Source organism: Harpia harpyja, chromosome 4, assembly GCF_026419915.1.
Source record: "Harpia harpyja isolate bHarHar1 chromosome 4, bHarHar1 primary haplotype, whole genome shotgun sequence".
In the NCBI taxonomy this organism is placed as follows: Eukaryota; Metazoa; Chordata; class Aves; order Accipitriformes; family Accipitridae; genus Harpia; species Harpia harpyja.
The window spans coordinates 4392330-4415540 of NC_068943.1; the positions used below are offsets into that span (position 1 = coordinate 4392330).

Consider the following 23211-nt stretch of genomic DNA (forward strand, 5'->3'; position numbering starts at 1 on the left):
TGGATATATATGACAAGCAGTTAGCTTAAAGATTCTTCTAGCAATTAATATATAGGAAAAAGAACAAAAGAAAAAGAATAAATTACATTTACATTAATTTAGTTGGTGAGTTCTTGGTACACAAGCAAGCAGATCTCACCAAAGTTGCTAAATTTTAATTCTCAAGATAGGTCATTAGAATCTGTTAATTGTGAAAGTGTTTGTTGTTATGTTGATAGGGCTATCACCAGAAACAACTGTCTGAAACTGAAAATTCTCATACACTAATTTTATACAAACTTAAGGATCAGCGTATATGTTGCTGGCTTCAGAATAACAACAGAGCTACTTCTATTTCCAAAGAAAAAATATCAAATTAGGATTCTCAAAATTTTTAACCTTTACTGGAAACAAGAAAACTAATGTTTTTGTTTGCACTGCTTCAGGCAAACAGTATTGCTTACACTTGACCACTTATCTTTTAAGTCCTTCAGTTTGGGGAAGCAAGGCCTCTCACGTGGCCTAAAGCCAGCTTGCATCAAGGACCTCTGTTACAAATAAAGTGGTTAAAAACAGATGGTTACAAAACTCAAAATCCTGAAAAAAATAAAGAGCAGTTAGTTAACACTGCACAATTCATTAAGATTCTCACGATAAAGGAAGAAAACCACAGATGACCCATAGACCGAGATGCTGACGAATGATCTGCTCACGAACAGCGGGAAGCATGGAGAAGCCTGCTGCTCACACTCCCTGCGCAGAAAGCAAAGCACTGCACACTGTGAGGTGGTGAGGTTTCGGCTGGCGAGAGTAGAAAAGTTAAGGAAAAAAAAGAAAGGAGTCACTGTTGGAAGAGTCCCAGTGGTAAACAAAGTAAATCAGGATGCGAACGCTGCTGCTGCAATGCACAGTTTTCAGCGGCAGTAAACTTCTGAAGGGGAGTGTGAAGGCGGCCCTCCCACTGGGCTAGCTAACTGCACCATGGATTCAGCTATCTTTGTCACAAGCCACAAGGGGACACAACCCACAAAGTCAGGAGCCCGTGTCACACCAACTTAATAGCAAAAAGTAAGTGCAGAAGTTCAAAAAGTGACACTTGTGTTTCTGACAGCAAAGTTAATAAAGAAAGCTTTGAATTTCCCCAGGTTTTTTCTGATGGTATGTTATACCTCCTGATCAGAAACAAGATTTCTCGTTCCTAGTCTTTGACTTTTCTTCTTTGAAGTTTTAAGGCAATTGTTTCTCCATTGTAAAGCTTTGAATAATAATCCAGAAGATTTTTGACTGTGCTGTATTTACTATATTCTCTTGTCTGTAGCACAATCACAGGAGAACCCCAGCAAAAAGAAAATTATTAAGAAAGAATAACATGTCCTCTGATATTTATCTAGTAACAATGAAAAGTAAGTGTAACTCTAAACAACCCTGGTATTAAAAACCACTTACCTGCTTTTTACAAACGCAAGCTCAGGAGTTAATTTTAATACATTATACCTTAAGGTTTAACTGAGATAGACCTCTGGTCACAGTGAAATAGACCTACAGTGATTTATTTCACCAGCTAAGGCATTTTCCACATACAAATAAATAAGGATTTCTCTCTCCCCAAGTATACAGGCTTGGTTAGGGCAGAATCAGAATGCAAAAGCTTGTCGCCAGTCCCTCTAGCCCAACCTTTAGGGCACTACCTGACCCCCCTACTTCCTCCCTATTGCTTTTGCATCCCTTCCCTCATGACACTGGGGGGGTGCTCAGCTCCCCAGCGGTGCTCCTGCCTCCTTACCTAGCGCTGGAAGGTAACAGCAGTAGCACACTGCAGGGACACAAGGACACGAGCAGGAACCTCCACATTTGTTATTTGTTATTGTTTGAATAACAAACCGAAGGACTAGACATCAGACTCCGTATATGCCTTGTTAAACCGGGCTTATACTAGCTGTAACGCTCATACTGCTGTAAGACGTCAGAACTCTTTAGCCGTCTCATTTAAACTGAGACACAGGTTTGGACTGTGGTATAGGTCAGAATGATTTTCTGTATGTTAAAATGATAAACCAGCAGCAACAGCATTACACGTTCAGCATCCTTTCTCAGAGTTCGTACCTCCTGGAGAGACACAGTGCAGTTTACAACTCAGCTGCAAGCGCAATCTAGGACTGACTCACATACAAGCTTGTATGTTCAGTTACCTTCACAATCAATAGAGACAAAAGCATGAAAGGATGCTTAGGCCTCCTCTGTCTGCAAACCTTCCTCGGTCTGATTTAAAGGTGTATATTTATTTAATTACGTAAGCAAGTATAAGCAAGAGCGTAGGTAACTAAGTGAAACTGATGTAAATCTCTCAAAAAACACGTGTCCATAGGCACACAGATGCATGCCTGTGTAATTAGTTGTGCTAAACAAACCGCCAGTTATAGGAATTAGATTTCTGAGCTCACAGCAGAAAGGGCCTATGCAACACCCACAGTGACCAGCAGCCACCCTGTATCTTCCTCACAGCCGCAGGCAGCTCCAGGCTGACCGCTGCTAGATAGCAACGTTGCAACACAAAGGTGGAAAGGCTGGGGGCAATGACTACTCCTGGGAAGGGCTATCTCTGTTACACAAGCCAGTGCCAGTCCAACTCTAAATTGGGCTGAAATCTGGCAGAGATGTTTTGTTGTTTGAGCAACAGGTTGCATCCAAGTTCATGGGATGCCTGTTAGGGCCATTATATAAATTTAATTCAGTAAAAAGCTGCATGCAGACATGGCCTTCACTCCTGAAGCACCATTCCACAAGTAGGGTGAGTGTCACTGCCATGGAGCAACACTATATATTAGGTACTGAGTAAACAGTTGTTCAACACCTCCTAGAATTCTTTCTAGAAGAAATAACTACAACTAAAATGACCACCTTCTTTCACACTTAAAGTAGTACACTTGACAGAGAAAACTTTTAAAGGTGCTGACCACAACGACTGATCTTCTCCGTATCTTTCTTACAGTGCACCTATGATCCACATGGAACAGAAAGTATCGCTGCTCTCTATTCATACTCTCACATTCATCATGAGTATATGTAAAATAGTGTGACAGAGGTAAAGGTAGTGTTAAAAAAGTATATTGGTTAGGCATCTTCTTGCCCCAGTTAGGCCAACAAAAAGACTTTAAAAAAAAAAAAGGCAGCTAGGTTTTCATTACCTCAATTCACGTAAATGAAAATAACCACCTAAAAAGATGACCAGTTTCAACTGAAAATCATGTCTTTTACATTGAAATTTCAGTAGAGCAAAGCAAAAGTGAATCACTGAGACAATACTGTCTTCATTGTAAGAAATATTAAATGTCCTTTTTCAAAGAAATCTCATGATTCTGAATGTAATATGGGTGTGAACATCATTACTATAAAAAATGTCATGGGGCAGATGTTGCAGAAGTTTCTTCAATGAAGACACACAAGAAGAGTAAACAGCTGTCAGAGGTAAACTAGAGGATTTCTGGGATTCCTCATAGTCCTGCTTTTCAATGATTCTAAAAACACTGACTTCTTCAGACCCTTTTGAATACTTTTGCCCAAGAGTCAACAGATACTATGCAAGTCAACTGTCTATTTAAAAAAAAAAAATATATATATATACACACACCTCAGTTTGGTTGTGGAATTACCGTTAACAGACTTAAAAAGTAGTTCTCTCTATAAATCTACCTTCTCAATACTCCAACCAGCTTGTCTTGACTTTATTCTGCTGAACAGCTGAACTACTGAACACAGCATCACCGTTCTTATACTGTCACGGCCCGTCTTTCTGCCTCTCATGCTGACAACATTCAGTGCTTAAGTAATTATCTTAGAATATTTGTAAAAATAATAGTTTATACACATTCATCTGAAGTGACCTAGGCACATCTTGAAACGCTGGCATTTTGCTATGACCACATACAGTTTTACCACTGAGGTGCTGAATAATTCCATTCCAGTATGATTACGCATTCAATTTGCTTGGTTCTTTGATTTGTTTTTTAATCACTAACTTAAGCTTCTGTAATTTTTGTTGACATTGCACTTATTTTCTTGCTCTCACATATCTACACTAGACCATAAGACCTTACTTCTAAACAAGACACTAAACAGGGTCATTAATTAGAAAACTAATTTAATAAACAAGTAGATACAAAAATGTGCCACAGGCATGAGCAGAGAAAAATCTTTGTATGCTGGCACTATTTAATTAACATAGAGAGTCTTGTTTTGTAATTCACAGCAATGCCTACCCAAGGCAAAACAAACATCTATGTTTGGTCACTGACAGAGAATTTTAGTAGGTATGTAAGATAATCCACATTGACTCAATACATTGAATTTCTTAGAAAATGAGCAGAACTTACAGAAAATGATGAGCCATCCTTTGAAACTGCAACTGGGTAAATTCCATCTCCTAGACGTACAGAGAGCTGCCAGCTACTTTGCTTTGATTTAGCAATAGGAATTCTAAAAAAGAAACAGACGGAAGAAGAATTTTTAACAGAGATTTCATGCTTCTCCCATTTTAACCAGAAGCACTTGCCTCATAGGATGGTCATAAAGGACATAAAATACCATTAATCTATAGACACAGTTGGAAACCATACTTGAAAAAAAATTACTAAATACCTTTTTTCTGTCAAATGGCATATAAGGAGAAAATACACTCTACTTTCTTTCTAGATTGCCTTGACGCACTGGGTATGCTGATAAAGTTATAGGAGGCTCTTGAATACAGCCAGTGCTTGCTGCAGAATTAGCTCAAACAGGATGAAAAGCAGCTGAGAAAGTGGGTTGGCAGGAGAATAGCAACTGTGATAGCTGGAGCATTCTTTTTAAGGGCAAAATATAATCACTATTTCTTTCATCTCATTCTCAGTAAACCTTCATTAAAGGCCAATTACAGACAAAAGACTCAGCCAAACAAGTAATACAAGTAATTTTATACTTAATATATATTTTAGAGTATCTCATCTACAGAGCCCTTCAAGCAAACTGAAAAAATAATGATGTATCATCACAGCCCACATGCAGGATACCTATTCCTGCAGCATTCTGTGGCTGCACCAGTTACCAGGTAATACAAGAAACCTCAATCTTTTCAACTTTAGCTTAAAGAAGCACACCTGACAGCAAAAGAATGAGACCTGAGTCTTCATTCTTGGAAATTCAGCATGAAACAAGTGATTTTCAGCTATTTTATTTAAATGTATATTCGATTTCAGTTTCCTCATCCTAACTTCTCAAGTCTCTTCCACTCTGTTGTAACAACTGGTGTCCAAAGGTATGTTACAACTTTTCTGATGTGTGGTTGTCATATATTAGCATCAGCAAGCACCACACAGCCTAAAGAGAAGGTACGAAGGTGGAGTTTACACTCCATTAAAACAAAGACACATTATTTTGGTATAGCTTTTCTTCCACACTGACTCTTACACGTGTTCAGATTCTCTGTAGGAAATCTAAAGAGATATTAAGTTCATCACCTTTAGGTCTCCTCTGAAGGATAATTTCTGCTATGATGTTCATCTATTGTACATTATAGAGCTTACTACGCCATGTTACTGCAGCCTTCAGAGTCTTAAAACTTGGAAACACATCTTTTTGTGTTATTGCCACATGCATCCTCCTGAGGATTCAGTTGCCCAGTGAACCACATCTCCCCAAAGGGAGTGCTCAGGTTCCCTGTGGAATCAACAGGGAGAAGCACCTGTGAGGCCTCCAGAGGCCACAGGAGGAGAAACTATCTGCCTGAGCCAAGGATAACACACTGACTTGCTAAGGATTTTGACAATTATTTTAAGAAGATTGGGTTTTTAGACACCTGAAATCTAAGCAAGTACAAGTTCAGGTACCTAATTAGGCAAGGAGTTTCCAAAAACTGTGCCTTGCAACGTGCCTGCAAAGAGGAAATGGAAACACTAAACATACTAGCTAGACAAATAGATGCATAGTTATCATTACTTACTTCTGGATCCACGCAAAGTAAGGCCTACAACAGATTTCACCAAACATCTTAGCTCACCTCTAACTATCGCTACCCATAAAGTTCATGAAAACAGATATTGAAAATAACCTGTTCCCATACTAACAATGCCAAGTGTTACTTTTCGCATTTAATATACCGTGACAAGTGTCAAAACAACAAATCTGAGGAAATATCTATGGCTCATTGGGTGCAATGACATTTCTCAGCACCTCATCTTGAAATTCCTGTATGTGACCAAGACGTTTAGACTGGCTGATAGGAAACACGGCAGACACGGGAGTTCCTGAAGAAGAGGAACAGGAATTTCCTGCACAGGTAGCAGGCAGCAAGCTGAGCGATGTTTTCATTGCACTTCCTCGTATCAGAGCACCAGTCAGGAGGAATGTAGTAGGGTTTTGGCAGAGCCTGGCTAAATTCTCCACGGCACTCCCCTGCAGCAGCCAAGAGGATTTAGTGGTTTATAGCAACTTCATATTTCTTGTATAAGAGGCAAGACCTCATCTCAAACGTAGCTTAGGAGACCGCTTCACTGGTGGCACGAGATTCCTTACAACCTTGCTGGCACGGCCAGGCTTCATATTGCATTTGACTGGAAGTGACCTCACGAATCTGGCTGCTGGCCATCAAAGGAAAGACAGTCTTGTTCTCCAGCAGGGATTATTTTTGTTCGGTCCTGTCTTGCTGAGCTTTGTCAAGTGTATCTCCAAACAGGATGCATGCCTCTTGAAAGGCATGACTATGATCACTGCTTCGCCTGGGTTTCAAACAGCCACACAGGCATATAATTCCTCTCTCTACAACACTGGTGGTCAGGAGGGCAAGGTCCAGAGCTGCATCTAATACCAAGCACGCGGCAAGTTGTACTTCCCTCCTGGAATTGCTAGATCCATTTGCACAGGGACATTTTTCAGCTTTGCTAATCAAGCGCCTGTGACTTTGTAACTGTAACCTACAGTTACACTGGCCAAGACAGATACTTACATTAGCTCATAAGAATCCTACTTTTTCTTCATTAAATCAAATTCCTTTCAAATAAATTATCTTGTAGTAGACTCCATTTTGATGGGATTCAGAGGGTGGGGGTTTTTTTCATATTAGTAAGGATCACAAAGTCCAAAACTAAGGATCAAAGTCCAAGTTCCTTGGATATGAAAGGAAGTTGCTCAAGTCTGTGAACTACTTTAGAAAAGCGGAAGTTTCTATCAGGCTAAGAAAGGGGCTTTTTGGTGGGTTTTTTTGTTGTTGTTTTGTGGGTTGTTTTTTTTTTAATGTCTGAGAAGTCCCAGTGCATGGGAAATAATCTCTTTGTTCTTGGCCAAGCTTGCTTCCTTAGCTGAGAACTCTTCTAAGTCCTCCAAAGGGAAAACATCTGGACTTCTGAATGTATTTTCCATGAGTTCATGGAAAACTCCCCAAACTTCTGGCTATTTTCAAAAATGTGTAGCTTTTAAAATTCTACATACTGGGCTGAAATCTGACATATTCTATTTACAGCAAAAAAAAAAAACAAAACTGAAAGAAAAAATAATGTCATTTTTACCATCATAAAAGATACAAAAACTTAAGGCACTTCCCCTCCAACCCTAGATTCAGAATCCACCTAATATGTCTTTCATAGGGTTCAACACTCCTTCCCTTCCTTCTCCCAGTTTTGGCAAATGACATATCATCAAAAAAATTACTTTCTTTACATATAAAGATCACCGGCTGCAGGAAGAAACTCAAGTTTAGCAGCAAGATGAGTGCCAGGTGAATGGGAAGCAGGGCCACAGAGAGCTGTGCGCTGTTGTCCCTTGCCAGCAGTATTGCACACAAAGAGAAGGAGAGAGCAAAGGCAGCACCGCAGCCACAATGACGGAAGGCGGGTGGAGAAGGGTGTTATGAACTCCCTCCATACAGAAATGGGCACTTCTGAACCTCTCTACTCCATACTGCCTTCTAAAAGGACTTATCACAAGCAATAGGGGCACAGGTGAAGAGTATGGTCGTAGCCTGGCTCTAAGTCATCAAGGCATTACTCTAAAGCATCAAAGTTATAAAAACATGTAAATGGTGCAAGAATAAAAACAGCAGTGTTTGCCTGCTTAGTTATTTATTTATTTTCAACCTCTTTCGCTGTTTTTGCAACTACAGGTGATGTCATGGTCCCATAATTTATTTCATACATTGCACAGTGTATTATGTCCTTTTTACCCCCAACTGCCGTGATAGAGAGAGAGGGAGATACTGTAAAATAATGCAGCAATTACAGCCCCTGCTTGCTTTGCAAGTTTTCAGTGAGGAAAGCAGACAACTGCTAAAAATTTTAGATCAACACACACTTACTGTGCTCATGGAAAACAGAGGCTAGTTAAACTATTATCTATTCTAGTCAAAAACAAGTAAAGAAAGAAAACAGACATTCACAAAAGCAAGTCAAGTAATAACTCTGCCCCGGCCCGTCCATTTTGATTGTCATCAACCAATCAGATAGAAGGAACTCAATAAAACTACCATTTTCTGCAGTTTGTGGCAAATAAACTCCCCTCTCCTGATGACTGTTGATGATATAATGAGCTATGATAAATGTCACCAGCTCCTAAAGGGTCAGGAAATTGAGTATAGATTTTTTTTACTTCCAATTCAAAATGTGAGTTCTAACACTGGGGGAAAAAACTTACAAATTCTCTTTACTTCTGATATATTTGCTGCATAATACTTTACGTAAACACAGACAAATCCTGAACTATCATAACAAATTCTCCCGTTATGAAAGATTACAAGCATTTGAAAACCACATTATATGACACTCCGTAAAGCTGTTTTTCAATTGTGCAATTACCTATTCAGCAGTTAAATAAAAGTGAAATATTGACTTAAAACAATGTTAATGGTCAAAGAATCATTAAGAAATCCTTCATCATAACTTTCACAGCAGGTGGCCTGTAAAATGATCAAGAATAATGTGCTGGATTCTGTAGCCACCAAGGTCAGTTTCTGCATACAAATCTTTGCAGGGGGAGGGAAAAAAAAGACCTTCAGAAAGTGGGCCATTCATCTGAACCAAGTTCAGAGAATTTCCAGCACTGTGAAAAGATATGTTATGCAAGCACATAGATGTATTCAGTGGGGGTAGACTGAACCAGCTACATGGAGACTACAAAGGAGCCCTCCCATGGCTCATGAATAAGTCGAGGAAATGATCAGAAAAAAATGGAGAGATGTTTAGACAGATGGCCCACTTAAAATGCCTGGGACAGGGCATAAGCAATTTTAATGAAACTTTAGATCTACCATATAAATTGTTTCTTATTTTCTCTGCCCCCCCCCCCCCAAAAACTCAAGAAAGGCAAATAGAAATTTAGCAACTCAAACAAGAGCCTATCTTATGATGTAAAAAAAGGAAAAAAGGAAGTAAATCTCATGTTTTTAAGCATTATTGGTTTAATAAGTTCATATACAAAGAAATATCCTTCACAGAACCTTCAACTATCAGATGAATATAAAAGCAGGGACTGGATAGATTAAAAGAATTCTAAACAGAAGTGTACTGCCAAACAAAACAAAAATCTAAGCTTTACTATCTGAATACTTTCAACACTTTCCAACATAGAAGTTCATCGTTGCACAGAAAAGACAAAAGCAGCACTTTCACAGGATTATTTTAAGAACTAAAAATTATGTGAAAGGAACCTAAGAATCTGGGAATATTTTATTCAGCAATTTGAAATATTTTCTACATCTATTCACACACATTTTCTACATATATTCAGATTGATCCATCTATACATATCATGTGCACTTTTACATAAAAATGGGGTTTCCTTCTGCTCTATGTGTGCATATGTATACATATAACCCTTTCACCGAGAGTATAAAAATACACCATCATTAGAGTAAATTATAGTTCTGCGTATCATACAAAATAATAACCTCTACTAGCCTGTATGCCAGCTGATCAGACAAAGGCTGAAAGAATTACTCAATGGTTATGTCAAAATGGTTTTACATTACATTGTCTTACATATTACATTTAGATCAGTAACAAATATGCATATTTATAGCCATGTACTCTATCTGAACAGTGACCACAGGAAAAAATTAAATTACATGGAAGGTAAACTACAAAATACAAAGCACTGCTTTAAAAGGATGCTATGGAGTGCACTGTGCTTTCATTCAAACCAGCATACATCTGGATGCTTCCTTTTCCTTTAACAGAAGCCTTTTGGGTGATTTGCATTGACATAAGGGCCTGCAGTCTAGTGCCCAATGAACACCTCCAGTGCCTTCACCGCTGATCAAGGCCAAATAAAGAAACAGTAGATCTTACAAATCTAGGGTGAATTTAGCTACCCAGATCTAAGTGTGTGGCTCAACCCCTTTCATCTTCATTTAACTGATAAGTAACCCTGCAGACAACCTGAGCTCACCCTGGCTCGCCCTCTTCCACTCTGAAGGTCTCTAAGCACGCAGGGGTCGGGTCCTGCAAAGAGAGTCACCCTAACCCAACCGCTTTGCAGCTACCTTCCTCGGCAGCCTGGCAGGGGGGCAGGAACTAGGGGCTCCTCTGCCAAAGCTGTCTCCATAGCCTTAAGGAGAATGTGCCCTCCAAGCATGCAGGCAAGTATCAACAATTCTAAGCCTCTTGAAAAATCTTTTATGGCTCTTTTAGCTTTAAGGCTATCAGGCAAAGGAAGTAGGATTGCTGTTATTGCCCAACTTACCGTAACGAATTCATGCTTGCAGCACATACATCCAGAGAATGAAAGATTTGGTTTATCAGCCTCCCTCAGCCTGTGAGGGTTCACATCTACCTCCCAATCTCTCAAGAGGAAGAGCCAGGGCCCAGGTAGACATTAGGGGACTCACCATCCTACACCCTGCTGATGGTAGGAAGGAATGAGAGATTCATGGAAACTCAGAGAATGCAGCTTTGCAGCCTGATGATGCATCCTCTGGGACAAAGTCTTGGCCTTTTGTCCTATGCCAGGAAATTTCTATGCACTTTGCATTTAACAAACTGGACGAAACACAAAGCAAACCTATGAGCTTCAACTACAGCCCAAGATCTCTCAATTTCAGGAGAGGGTCAGACTGCCCAGTCCTTCAGCAGATGCCAGCATACCTTGAAAATTACAAATAAATAAATGTACAACATGGTATCTGAAACTCATTTCCTCTCCTATGACATGTCAGGGTCTACTTTAACATTCAGTTTCTCTTGGAAAAAGGAAACATCACAAGCATTAATGCTGGATAAGAGATGTTGCTCCTTGTCTCATTGCAAGCATTTGTGAGATGAGAAGCAAGGAAGATTCAAATCATGTGTTCACAAGTACAGAGAAAAGACATTTATTTTCCATATAATTTACAAGTCTGTGCTTCTGATCTGTTCTTTCAAACCATCTGTCCTAAATCAGCACAACTATTTACCAAAGAAAAAACTACTTGCAAGCAGGTGTTTTTAATCAGAACAGTCAACAATATTGACTTGTGCATGCTGACAATTGTTACAGAAAAATCTGAAAAACTCTTCGTCATCAAATAATAGTGTTGCACTATCTCTCCTCCATTAAAGTATTTAATTTCACAACTTTGCTCTCTCTAACACCCTTTATTTTTAATAAGAGTTTACTTTGGGCAGTTGGAAAAACTTGTAATAGTAATACACTCCACAAAAGGAAAATGACAAACTCCTTTTACTGTACAAATTTTCCTGTATTTCCTTGAACAAGGAAACTTACTAATTCTCTTATTGTGCAGATATATAGGAATAGTCTTACAATAATTATCTCATTCTTTTAATGCTCAAAGAGCTTCAGAACAAATCACTGTGATGCAGTAAGGTAAAAGCTACAGCTCTTCTGTTAGCATCATCCAGTAGCAGTTATATCCCAGGGAACTACAGCCAGTCAGTCTCACCTCTGTGCCCGGCAAGATCATGGAGCAGATCCTCCTGGAAACTATGCTAAGGCACATGGAAAAGAAGGAGGTCATTGGTGACAGCCAACATGGCTTCACTAAGGGCAAATTGTGCCTGACAAATTTGGTGGCCTTCTACAACGGGGTTACAGCATTGGTGGATAAGGGAAGAGCAACTGACATCATCTACCTGGACTTGTGCAAAGCATTTGACACTGCCCCGCACAACATCTCTGTCTCTAAATTGGAGAGACATGCATTTGACAGATGGACCGCTCGGTGGATAAGGAATCGGCTGGATGGTCACACTCAAAGGGTTGCGGTCAATGGCTCAGTGTCCAAGTGGAGACCAGTGACGAGTGACGTTCCTCAGGGGTTGGTATTGGGACTGGCACTGCTTAACATCTTTGTCGGTGACATGGATGGTGGGACTGAGCACACCCTCAGCAAGTTTGCTGATGACGCCAAGCTGTGTGGTGCGGTCAACAGGCTGGAGGGAAGGGATGCCATCCAGAGGGACCTTGATAGGCTTGAGAGGTGGGCCTGTGTGAACCTCCTGAAGTTCAACAAGGCCAAGTGCAAGGTCCTGCACACGGGTCAGGGCAATCCCAAGCACAAATACAGGCTGGGTGGAGAATGGATTGAGAGCAGCCCTGAGGAGAAGGACTTGGGGGTGTTGGTTGACAAGAAGCTCAACATGACTCAGCAATGTGCGCTTCCAGCCCAGAATGCCAACCATATCCTGGGCTGTATCAGAAGAAGCATGACCAGCAGGTCAAGGGAGATGATTCTCCCCCTCTACTCCGCTCTGGTGAGACACCACGTGCAGTACTGCGTCCAGCTCTGGGGCCCCCAACAGAAGAAGGACATGGACCTGTTGGAGCGAGTCCAGAGCAGGGCCACAAAGATGATCAGAGGGCTGGAGCACCTCTCCTATGAAGAAGGGCTGAGAGAGTTGGGGTTGTTCAGCCTGGAGAAGAGAAGGCTCCAGGGAGACCTTATAGCAGCCTTCCAGTACCTAAAGGGGGCCTACAAGAAAGCCAGAGAGGGACTTTTTACAAGGGCATGTGATGATAGGGCAAGGGGTAATCATTTTAAACTGAAAGAGAGTAGATTTAGATCAAGATGCAAGGAAGAAGTTCTTTACTGTGAGAGTGGTGAGGCACTGGAACAGGTTGCCCAGAGAGGTGGTAGATGCCCCATCCCTGGAAACATTCAGGGTCAGGTTGGATGGGGCTTTGGGCAACCTGGTCTAGTGGAAGGTGTCCCTGCCATGATTAGATGATCTTTAAGATCCCTTCCAACCCAAACCATTCTATGATTTTATGTAATAGTCATTCAGTTTTACATCTGCATATAAGACTATCCATACTCAATTATTTTTTGAAACATCCAGGCAAACCCCGTGTTAGGCTTGCTGTATTCATCCCAGTAGTGAAATCTGCCTGACTTGTAGCCTACTAATCTCAAACTAAATTGCCGCTAACCACTGTAAACCTGAATTCAAAATACATTTGCTGCTTTAATCCGTTATCTCTTTTGTCAGAATTTAGAATTTCAGTTATTCACCCACTTTTTCCATAGAAGTTCTGGAGAGTGTGATATCTCAGAAGTAATCAAGACAACATACAGTGGGTGTGAGAACATCAGTGTTTTAGTTCAGATCAGGAGTAGTTCTCAAAGCAAATTAACCCAGTCATCTGCACTTAACGCTGCTTTGGATCACATTGCAGAACACACTTCGGACACGGGAACCAGGTTCCTATCTGATGCAAGACATAACAAATCCAGGCTTCAGAACTGCACCCAGCACACTCCAGCCACAAATGGGCATTCAGTTCACAGGACCAGACTAGAACTAATCAAAAGTGAAATGCATACAGTGAGAGTAACAGCTCCTCATCATGAGCTGGAAATCAACTTGTACTGGTACACACTCTAATTACATATTCAAGAATCCTTTATTCACATAAAGAGATTTTGACCCTAATGACAATTTCTGCAATTGCACTCCCTCAAAACCATAAGCTCAAAATTTAGTTTAGATATTGGGCCATAGTTTAAAAGGTAAACAAAAAACTGATACTTCCATTCAGGCTCAAAGCCCCTTATTTAGTTGCCCCAGTAAAAAACAGTTAAGAAGTGCTTAGCACCTGCCAGCTCCTCTCAGTTGAAAGCAATGAGAATACTGTACAGTGCAGCACATTTGAAAAATCATTCTTCCAATTTGGAGGACAAAATACATATATTAGAATGAAATTTAAGACTTCCATTTTGAAAAAAAACCTTGACCTGACATTCCAGTATTGCCTCTATCCTGTTATACAATATCTTCTCAAACACATCACCGTTTCTCCAACTATCAGTAATTTACAAGGGTAATCCCCAAAAAACACCTTCATCTATCTCTTTCTTATTCAGAGATACACATCTTCACCCATAGACTGTCATATCCACCATTACAGGCTGTAACATCTGACTGAAATGCAACATTTCTTTAAAGAATAAAGTTTATAAGACCAAATACAGTGAAATCTGGCAGCACCTGTTCAACTTAATAAATGAAGCACTGATCAGGAGTGAGAGACAACTACTACAGTCAAGGGAAAAGGAAAGACATCAGAATAAGGCAACTTCTGAGGAGATTTGGCAACAGCACTGGGAGTAAGAACATCAGCCTGCTTCAAGGCCCACAGGGAACATGGTGTGCAAATTAATGAAAAATTATAAATTTTATTAAGCTAACAAAAAAAACCCCCAACAAACTGTCCTAGAGCCAAACTGAAAATACTTTCTTATAGGACACCACCTCCAAATATCTTTTTGAGGTTGTTGTCAAGAACTGTGTATTGAATGCTGTCTTTCCTGTGTTTAATGGTTTCATTTAGGTCTCTCACCTAAGCATTACTACAGTCCCCTTTTGATCTGTCAGTCTCCTCAGAACTAACCAGATCATATTGCCAGAAGTATGGAATTTCTGCCACACTTTGTAGTACCATAATTTGACTTGGTCTCTCTGAAGCCTGTCACATATGCAATATCCCAAAGGTCATTATTTAGAACAGTATTCTACTCATTTTTTTGTGCATCTTGGAAAACACAATGCTTGCCCCAGATTTCAGTAGGGTTCCACAGTATTGTCAGAGTTCACCCATCACACAGAGCTTACCACCTCCTGCAAACTTGGTTGCAGCAGAACCGAAAGAGTACATCCAAGAGCTTAACCATCTCATGCCAATGAGATCAGTTTTCTAATACAGCTGTACTGATCATATTTGTTTTGTTGCGATTTCTCCTCTATATGAGACTTAATTCAGGAAAGACACAGAATGCACATTCAGGATGGCAAGAAGTCCCAGAAAAGGATGGTCAGTTTCTCCCTTACTAGCCATCCTATGTGCTATAGTGTAAGAAACAGAAGCTGGCCAAGAACAGTGATTAATTTGCAACAATATATTCTCTTAGACAGTGGCTGGTTTTTCAGAAAGATGCTTCTTTACTGCATGCACAAGAACTAGTGCTGGGTGACAGCACACATATCAATGACGTATCTACCAAACCACAGACAAATGGGATTAGAGTGTTTGACTAGAGGTACTCAAACCAGTTTCTGACAGGCAACGTGACAGCTACTTCCTCTCCCTAACAGGTAAAAAATGTGGCACGTTTCACAGATTCTAAAGCTTTGTTCTCTACTTCTTCTGCAATAGCATCCTATGAACAAATTAATGCCACTAATTCTGTTAAAGAGAAAAAAATAGCAGATGAGAAAAAACCCCAAGAGTTCATTAAAAATTATATTAGATAACATAAAACATGCATATCTTCAATAAGTACTAATTCCTCATGTCTAGACAATTATAGCATATAGCAGAGCTCCACTGACTCACATTACCTTCAATAGATCTTCTGCACTTTCAGCTTACATCCAGAGTTCACACCACTGAGCTTTCGCCACCTGATATTAACCATCTTTTCCCTTTATAACTAATGGAAAGGGAAAGGTACCTCTCCACAATGAGTTAGACCTTAGATAGGCTGAACTACCTTTAGGTGACACTTACCTGTATTTATTACATTACTCGGGCACTATGAATCTGGGCCACAGAAACCCAGGCTCAAATCATTACTTAACAAAGTCACATGTATTCAAAAGAAGGTAAATCTCTATTGCGCTCCATATATTTTCATCCTTTTAATAGGACACCTGCCATTGTTCATATTATGGTCTCACAAGTAAAGAGAAGAAAGCCAATAAGAAAAAAATTGTGTGTAGGTTTCCTGCTTAGCTGAAGTTATACGCATCAGATGTGAATGAAAGAATTTCAGAATAAGTTAGTAGTTAAACTAGGAATGATTGTGAAGGACAAAAAATTTGTAACAGCTCATGCCTCATGCTCAGTATTAGTAAAAGAGACTTTTACTAATACTGAGTTAGCACTAATCTTTCTGCTAACTAAGGTTGAAATAGAGAAGCCAGGCTGTGTAGGTGGGATGGACCCAAGGAGTGGCAGTAACACAACTGCACATAAAGTTTAACACAAAGTGGGTCTTCTACTTAGATTTCCTTTGCTTCTTTTGGGAGAATCATGATCAATATAGCACGGGAACATAAAAATGGCCATATTCGGTGGCCCAAATATCCATCTAGTCCAATATTCAATGATCAATAGCAGACAGTTAAATAAGGTATAAGAACAGTACAAGAATGTAGTCACACTTTTACGATGTACTTAACTAGAAGTTCCTTCTCCTTCCTTGCCTTTCAGCAAGACAATTAGCAGTAATTAAAGTAGTTTGGTAATTCACAAAGCAAAGAAATACATTTCCTAAGTATAAAACATTTTTCACATACACACATAATTTATATAAATAACATGACCCATATATAATATATGCCATATAGGTACATTTTTATATGCTATAGAAAACACATTTTTCTTTAAACATGATTTCTTATGCATCCAGTTAGTATTTAATGAATATGATTACACATTGTTAAAAAGATGGTGGTGTTCCTCTTTCTTAATAAGAGAATATGTAAAACTATATTTTTCTGTGAATATTCCTATTCTATAAACGACCATGAGCAAACAACTTGTCTGTGGTCAAGAGGATGTTCAAAAAGAACATCAAGACTATTTTTTCTGACACAGAGAAAGCAGACACATTTTGAACAGAAAATGTAAAGTAAAACAGTTGCACAAACGTGACATGACGTATATTACCTAACTGGCTTTGATCCAGTGTCTGCAACTATGCCCACTGGTATCTCCTGAAAATTTAGATGGAAAACTACCAATCGTCAGTAAAGAAACAAACAAATAGCAAGGGAAGAGACAAAGTATTTTCAAAATACACCTTCAGAAGTAGCATATGGCAGCTGAGAGAAGATACCTTAGGAAGATGTTCAGAAACGGTTCTCACAACTTTGCCTTCAACCCCAACCCTTCCTTTGTGCTCTCCTGCTCCTGCTGAGGGAATCCATACACAACAGCCATGCCATGTTCTCTCTAAGCCCAAATTCTCCTCATCCATATCCAACATGATTTCTCTAAAAGGCAAATAATTGCAGCCCCTTCTGGGCCTTCCTGTGAGACCAGCCAGCCTTGCCTCCGAAGAGTTGTGCTCCACCTTTTACAGGCTGTGAACATGACAATTTCTCATGGCAATCCAACTTTTTTAAACTGTGAAACAGGAAAATGCTATCAGTGCTCACTAACCCTTGCTTCTGGGAAGACGCATACGAATGACTGAAAGCTGAGGAACTCGAAGAGAAGAGAGTTGTGGAATGGTGCTGCAATGCCCAATGTAAGGAGTCTGAAGCTTAAATGGCCATAAGACCACCATGATTTCGGAAATCATTGGAATAGAGATTCACTCTATTCACTCAGAAGGGTTCACTTAAAATAGATGTTAAGACTTGGGAAAAGGAAGCCTGTGGTAGAGGCAGACATGCAATGTCCGAGATCAAAGAGTGGAAAAGTCACAGCTAACAGAGAAATAAGGTGGACTTAATGTTAGTAAACATCTTAAAATTATTGTGATTTGCCTGAGGATATAAGTAACAAGAAAAAGGGATTTTCTGGAGGGGGGTGTGGGGAAAATGTAGGATTTAGAAGAGAAGTGCTCACACTAGTTCAAGGAAAAGAACAGAGAAAAGCTGTTGGTTTATGGCATCTCCCTCATCTAAGGGCATTAAGGGCTGGGTGCAGCCAGATGAGGAGCTGCTTTAAATGTCAGTGTCTGGTAGAAAAATGGGCAGCAGGGCCTGGAGAAAATCATTACTGTGTGACCAAGGTGTATCAGATCACCACCCATGGCAGAGAGAGGAGCCTCAGAAACATGTACCACAACACTGGGGTAAAGACAGAAGCTTAAAGCCTCGGAAGGATAAAATCTAACAAATACCCCAGAGTTTTTGAAGTGCTTTTTAAATCTGGAATTCAATAGGCAAATAAATTATTTGTATCATCCTACTAACTGCAGCAAGACTAATTTTACTAAGCACCACAGAGACAGGATAAAGACCTGTCATCATCTCCTTTCTAAGTCAATGGGTAAACATCCCTGGTTTCAAAAGAACCGGGTCCTGCGCCGTTCTTTCCTGCTCAGTCTCTCTCACACTACGGGCTTTGAAGACACATGTTAAAGGGAAGCCACAGCCAAAACAAACTCCAAGCACCACATCTAATTACACAGAGAAGTAAACCACTAAAGAATGGTCTGTGAACAATATTAAAGCATCAGCCATAATCACAAAAGGTAAAGTCACCTGAGCAGCCTCAACACAGATGCAAGGAAAAATACCCAGGCCTTTGAATACTTACTACGAGCCAAGAGAAATTAGGATTTTTTTTATTTAAGGCACCACCTACCCCAAGTACCCCATCTGAAATATGATGACATATCCAACATATAAGATTCACAACACCACCAGGTTATAAAGACAAAAATATACAGCATCTAAGGCAGAACAAAGAGGGCTACCTCAAATGCAGGTAGCAGATCACTCATTTTGAGTTGTGCAATTCTCAGGCATGAGATTCAACTCCAAGATAGTGAATAGCGGCACAATTAGCAATGTTACCTCTCAAATACTTCTCCCATTAGAATTACACAAATCTACATTGTCACAAAGCAACAAATGGGCCTGTGGTCTTATGTATAAAGAAATGAAAAATGTTCTTTTTTTATTATCACTTGGTAATGCACATAGCAGGAAATATCTTAACAAGAAAGTGAAGAAAGAGCTCTCCAAGACTTCTGAGACAAAGGCAGAACTCATTTTTTTCGTGAAAATGTTTCTTCAATATTTTCACTTACACACACACACACACACTAAAACTATGCTGAAGTGACCTGCCTCTCTAAAAGCTGAAAGGAAAGAAGTATTACCTCAATTGTTTATGTTTACACTTTTAATCTCACCCTTAAACAAGACTGAATTGAGCATAACCGCACTGAAGGTCAGCTTCTATACTGGCATATCAAATTTCAAGCCAACAGCTCTTTTATTTAAAATATGTTAGATAAAAAGGTAATATGCTCTCTGTAAGAGTTCCCTTGAGGTTAGAAGAACCAATAAATTAACTGTTACCATATGTTTGGCTCCTTTTGGCAAAATTCAGTAACAAAACACTGCCAAACCTCTTTTGGCAGGTAATAATATTTGGTAGCTTATAGTACAACTTGGGAAAAAAAGAAACTGGACAGAAAGCTTGGAAATTAATAGAAGAAACTGTATTTCTATCCTTGTATAGTTAGCTATACGCTGTTGAAAGAAAAATTCTAACAAAAGTCAACTCTATGGGTCTGATCTATAATAAGCAGCTGTCTCCTCAAAAAGAGCTGCATCAAATGCAAACCCAAACACTCCAGCTAGTACAGTAATGCAAATATTCTGCATTTGTTTGTTTTGTAAATAATGCTAGATACGTATGATCTATTTTGCAAATAAGAAGCTTTGTAAAATTAGTATTCCTAAGTGTTAAAATGCATATTATTAGTGCTTTCATTATAGTGGTTTTATTTCACTATAAATGAGCAAAGTCTGGGCTTATTTGCAATGCCATGTTCTTAAGTTTCACTTACGTTAAATTAAATACTTCCCCCCCCCGACATCTTTTATACCTACATAATTGAGACTAGAACATGACAGATAAAAAGCCTTTAACACTACACCTCTAATTATAATTATAGACATAGGATATGAAATTCTGGGTATTTTAAGGACATCTATTACAGACTTTTTTTAAATTCCAGCTAAAGAGGTGAGGGAAAACCTAGATGGTCCTATTCGTTTATGAAGGCAAGCAGGACTTGCTCTGTAAGGTCACAGTTATAAGCAATCAATGCTTTTTCAAATATGAAAATGTCCATTTTATTTTTGTAATCATCTATGATAGCGTACTCTAAATTCAATATTATTCTCATTTCCTACAAGGTGGACATAGCCTGTTGTTCATGCCATGATGGTTTACATGTACAGGAAAAACTGACACTTAAAAATTCCGTATTTCTTCAATCAATTGCATCATCCCATTAAAATCTAATTTTTATGTATATAAATCACTTGCTGTTCAGCTTACAGTTCCACACACATATCTGGCAAGCCGTCTGAAGCAGGTTGACAGGTATAGGCCAGACATTTCACTTCTTAAAGTCATGTTATCGCATGGTTAATTCTATATTTGCATTAATTTGATTACAAGCACTTACAGGTAAAAGTAATCCAAAAGTGTAGGTCTAAAGATTATAGTATAAGCTTCTGGAAGGTTTTTTCCAGAAGAAAAATATTTTTGCCATTCTATGGATGCTTGTCTCATTCAGCCATTTGGGATTTTATTAATAATCTTCTCATTACTATATTTATCTTCTGATTTCTTATTTTTTATTTTAAGTAAGGCAGTTTCTGTGAAGACTTGACACTGAAATCAGAGACTTCATTACCCTGCAAAATATATCCACAGTTCAAAGTATTTAAGAGGGTTAAACAGAATGCAAACATTTAATGCAACATTAAGCACGTGAAATAAAAACTTGATTGCCTAAAGAAAGCATGCTATGCTGTTACCCTGGTGACAGGTTAAAAAAGGATTGTGAGCTGAATGGCTGTATGATATGAAATTAAAATGTTTCACATTGAACAATCCAAAATGAATTGGGAAAGGTTAGAGCAGAGGAGAGAGAAATCAATTCTCCAATGGCAATGGTGAATGGAAGTGAAGTCTGAATAGGATTTGCCAGTGGGGTGCAACAGCTGCCAAATATCCTGCAGCCAAAGAATTACAATAATACTGATGAAGTGTGCAAGAGCTTTTGGAATCATTGCAGGGAACAGAGAAATACTCCTACAATAATGAGGCCATTCTGTGTCCCATCCCACTTTCGCAGTTGAATCAAAGGAAAAAGAAACGGTTGAAAATTGTAATACTCAATAACAAAGGTATAAATGAATTATCTATCCCTTCAATCAATATCTTACATTTAACTACAGCCTTTGTGAACCATGAAGCAAGCATGCTAAAGAATGGACAAATCAAGACACATACATGTAAAAGTATGCAGACAATATTGACTAACAGACTTTTTCTTCCCATATATTTTGTTGACAACATTTCTACTGCAACAGCATCCAGAATAAGCTATACACTACACAAACAGCAGGACACAACCAGTGCCTCAAGGAACTTCACAAGGTAAGGTGCTGATGTTCGTGCTTATCTTTATGTTAATAATCCTAGGAAAGAAACATCAGTAAAACTTCTCACATGAATGCAGTTACACATGCATTTACTAAGCTTAGAGTCCCGCAAAGTCAAGAAAAACTTTGCCCTTCCATAAAAACCTCCAACACAACTTCATTTATGCCCTTCGAAACTCCAAATAAAATACACAGATGGAGAGGAAAAACCATGCTAAAAATAGCTCTAAAAAGACCAGAGAGCACATGGCAATTAGCATGCATCTTGTTAGTTCTACAGTTTCATGCATACACTTTTTACACACCGACAGATATTAAAGAACATGTTTAGGAGGTGTAAACCTGCATGAGAGGAAAGAATTCTTGGGCTTATAAAAGGGATCAAAGGAAAGAGAGAGAGGCCTTGTGGTAAAGAGAGGATCTTGCAGTAGAAGAGGTTGTAAGCAAAGCATGGATGAGAAAAGGGCCAGATTCACAACTAAAAAAGCCAGGAATATGGCAGCACAACAGAAAACATTCACGTATGTATACTACATATATTCAAGTTTCAACATTAAGTGAACAGTAGCCACAGAAGCTATAAAGCTCCTATAGCAGCTGCTGTTTTCCCAGCAGACATGGTGAAAATAAAAAATAAACACAGGGACTTAGCCAGGTCCATTTACTTTGATGAACAGCTTTCCCACCAGCAATCACCTCAGCAAGATGCATGCCGCTGCTTTGGGGATCTTCCCAAGAGATGCTCAGCGAGGTTCAAACTTTTCATAATGATTATCTTCGTAATGATTTCATAATGGTTATCAACTCTAAAAATTGAGCAAGAGTGGATTCCTGAGTGCCCAGGACACCTTTTTCCCTACCAATGACATAGGGATGACAGGCTATGAAAATTTCCCATAACAGACCGTTCTGTTTCTGCAATATTTGTTCATAAATCATATGGAACAATGGCTGTGCTTTCGAACGACTATATAAATACCTGGTATTACTTATGTTATCAATTCTGCTTCCATTAATTTAATCCAATTAAGGAAAAAATGATATATACATTCTGTAGAAGCAGTCATAAATGCTGCCTTGAAATGTCCTATTTCAACTTTTGTACTTTACATAAAAGTTCATTTCCACTGGCTAAAAGTACCTGTTTCATGTATTTGCATCTACTTGTTTGTCTCTAGCACATTAATCCTCTTTCCATGATAAGCTAATGAACAATGTAGAAGGGTAAATAATACCAGATTTTAAAGACAGCTAGAATATTATATAGGGCAGGGGGTTTAGCAGTGCTTAAGCAAGATTACCCAAAAAAGTAATTATTTATGAGAGGTCAAAAGAACAACATTAAGTAAGACCTAAAGAGACAAGACAGAATTGTCACAACCAGAAGAGCCCATTATAAACATGGATATCGCATGAAAAAAGTGAGAACAGAGTCTTAGTACCTTGCTAGTCTATGGGGAAAGAAAAAAACCACAGTGGAATAATGGTCTGAAGCTGCAGTAGTTACATAAACATATAGAGGACTTTCAAAGGCATAACTGTAAATCATGAAAAGAATGTTTGACTTGTTGACCAGAGGACCAGAACAGTAAGGATAAGACGGTGTTATTTTCATGAGCTAAGGATG

At 39.1% G+C, this 23211-nt stretch overlaps 1 protein-coding gene across 4 annotated transcripts in view; it reads right to left on the reverse strand.

Annotated features, from left to right (window-relative positions):
• Positions 1–23211, reverse strand: part of PCCA (propionyl-CoA carboxylase subunit alpha) — a 301407-nt gene that overhangs the window by 109029 nt on the left and 169167 nt on the right. For all 4 annotated transcript variants that reach the window (XM_052785694.1, XM_052785695.1, XM_052785697.1 and 1 more), the window contains one exon: positions 4350–4452. In XM_052785694.1, the coding sequence (XP_052641654.1) occupies positions 4350–4452 (103 nt within the window). The remainder of the gene's footprint in view (positions 1–4349; positions 4453–23211) is intronic.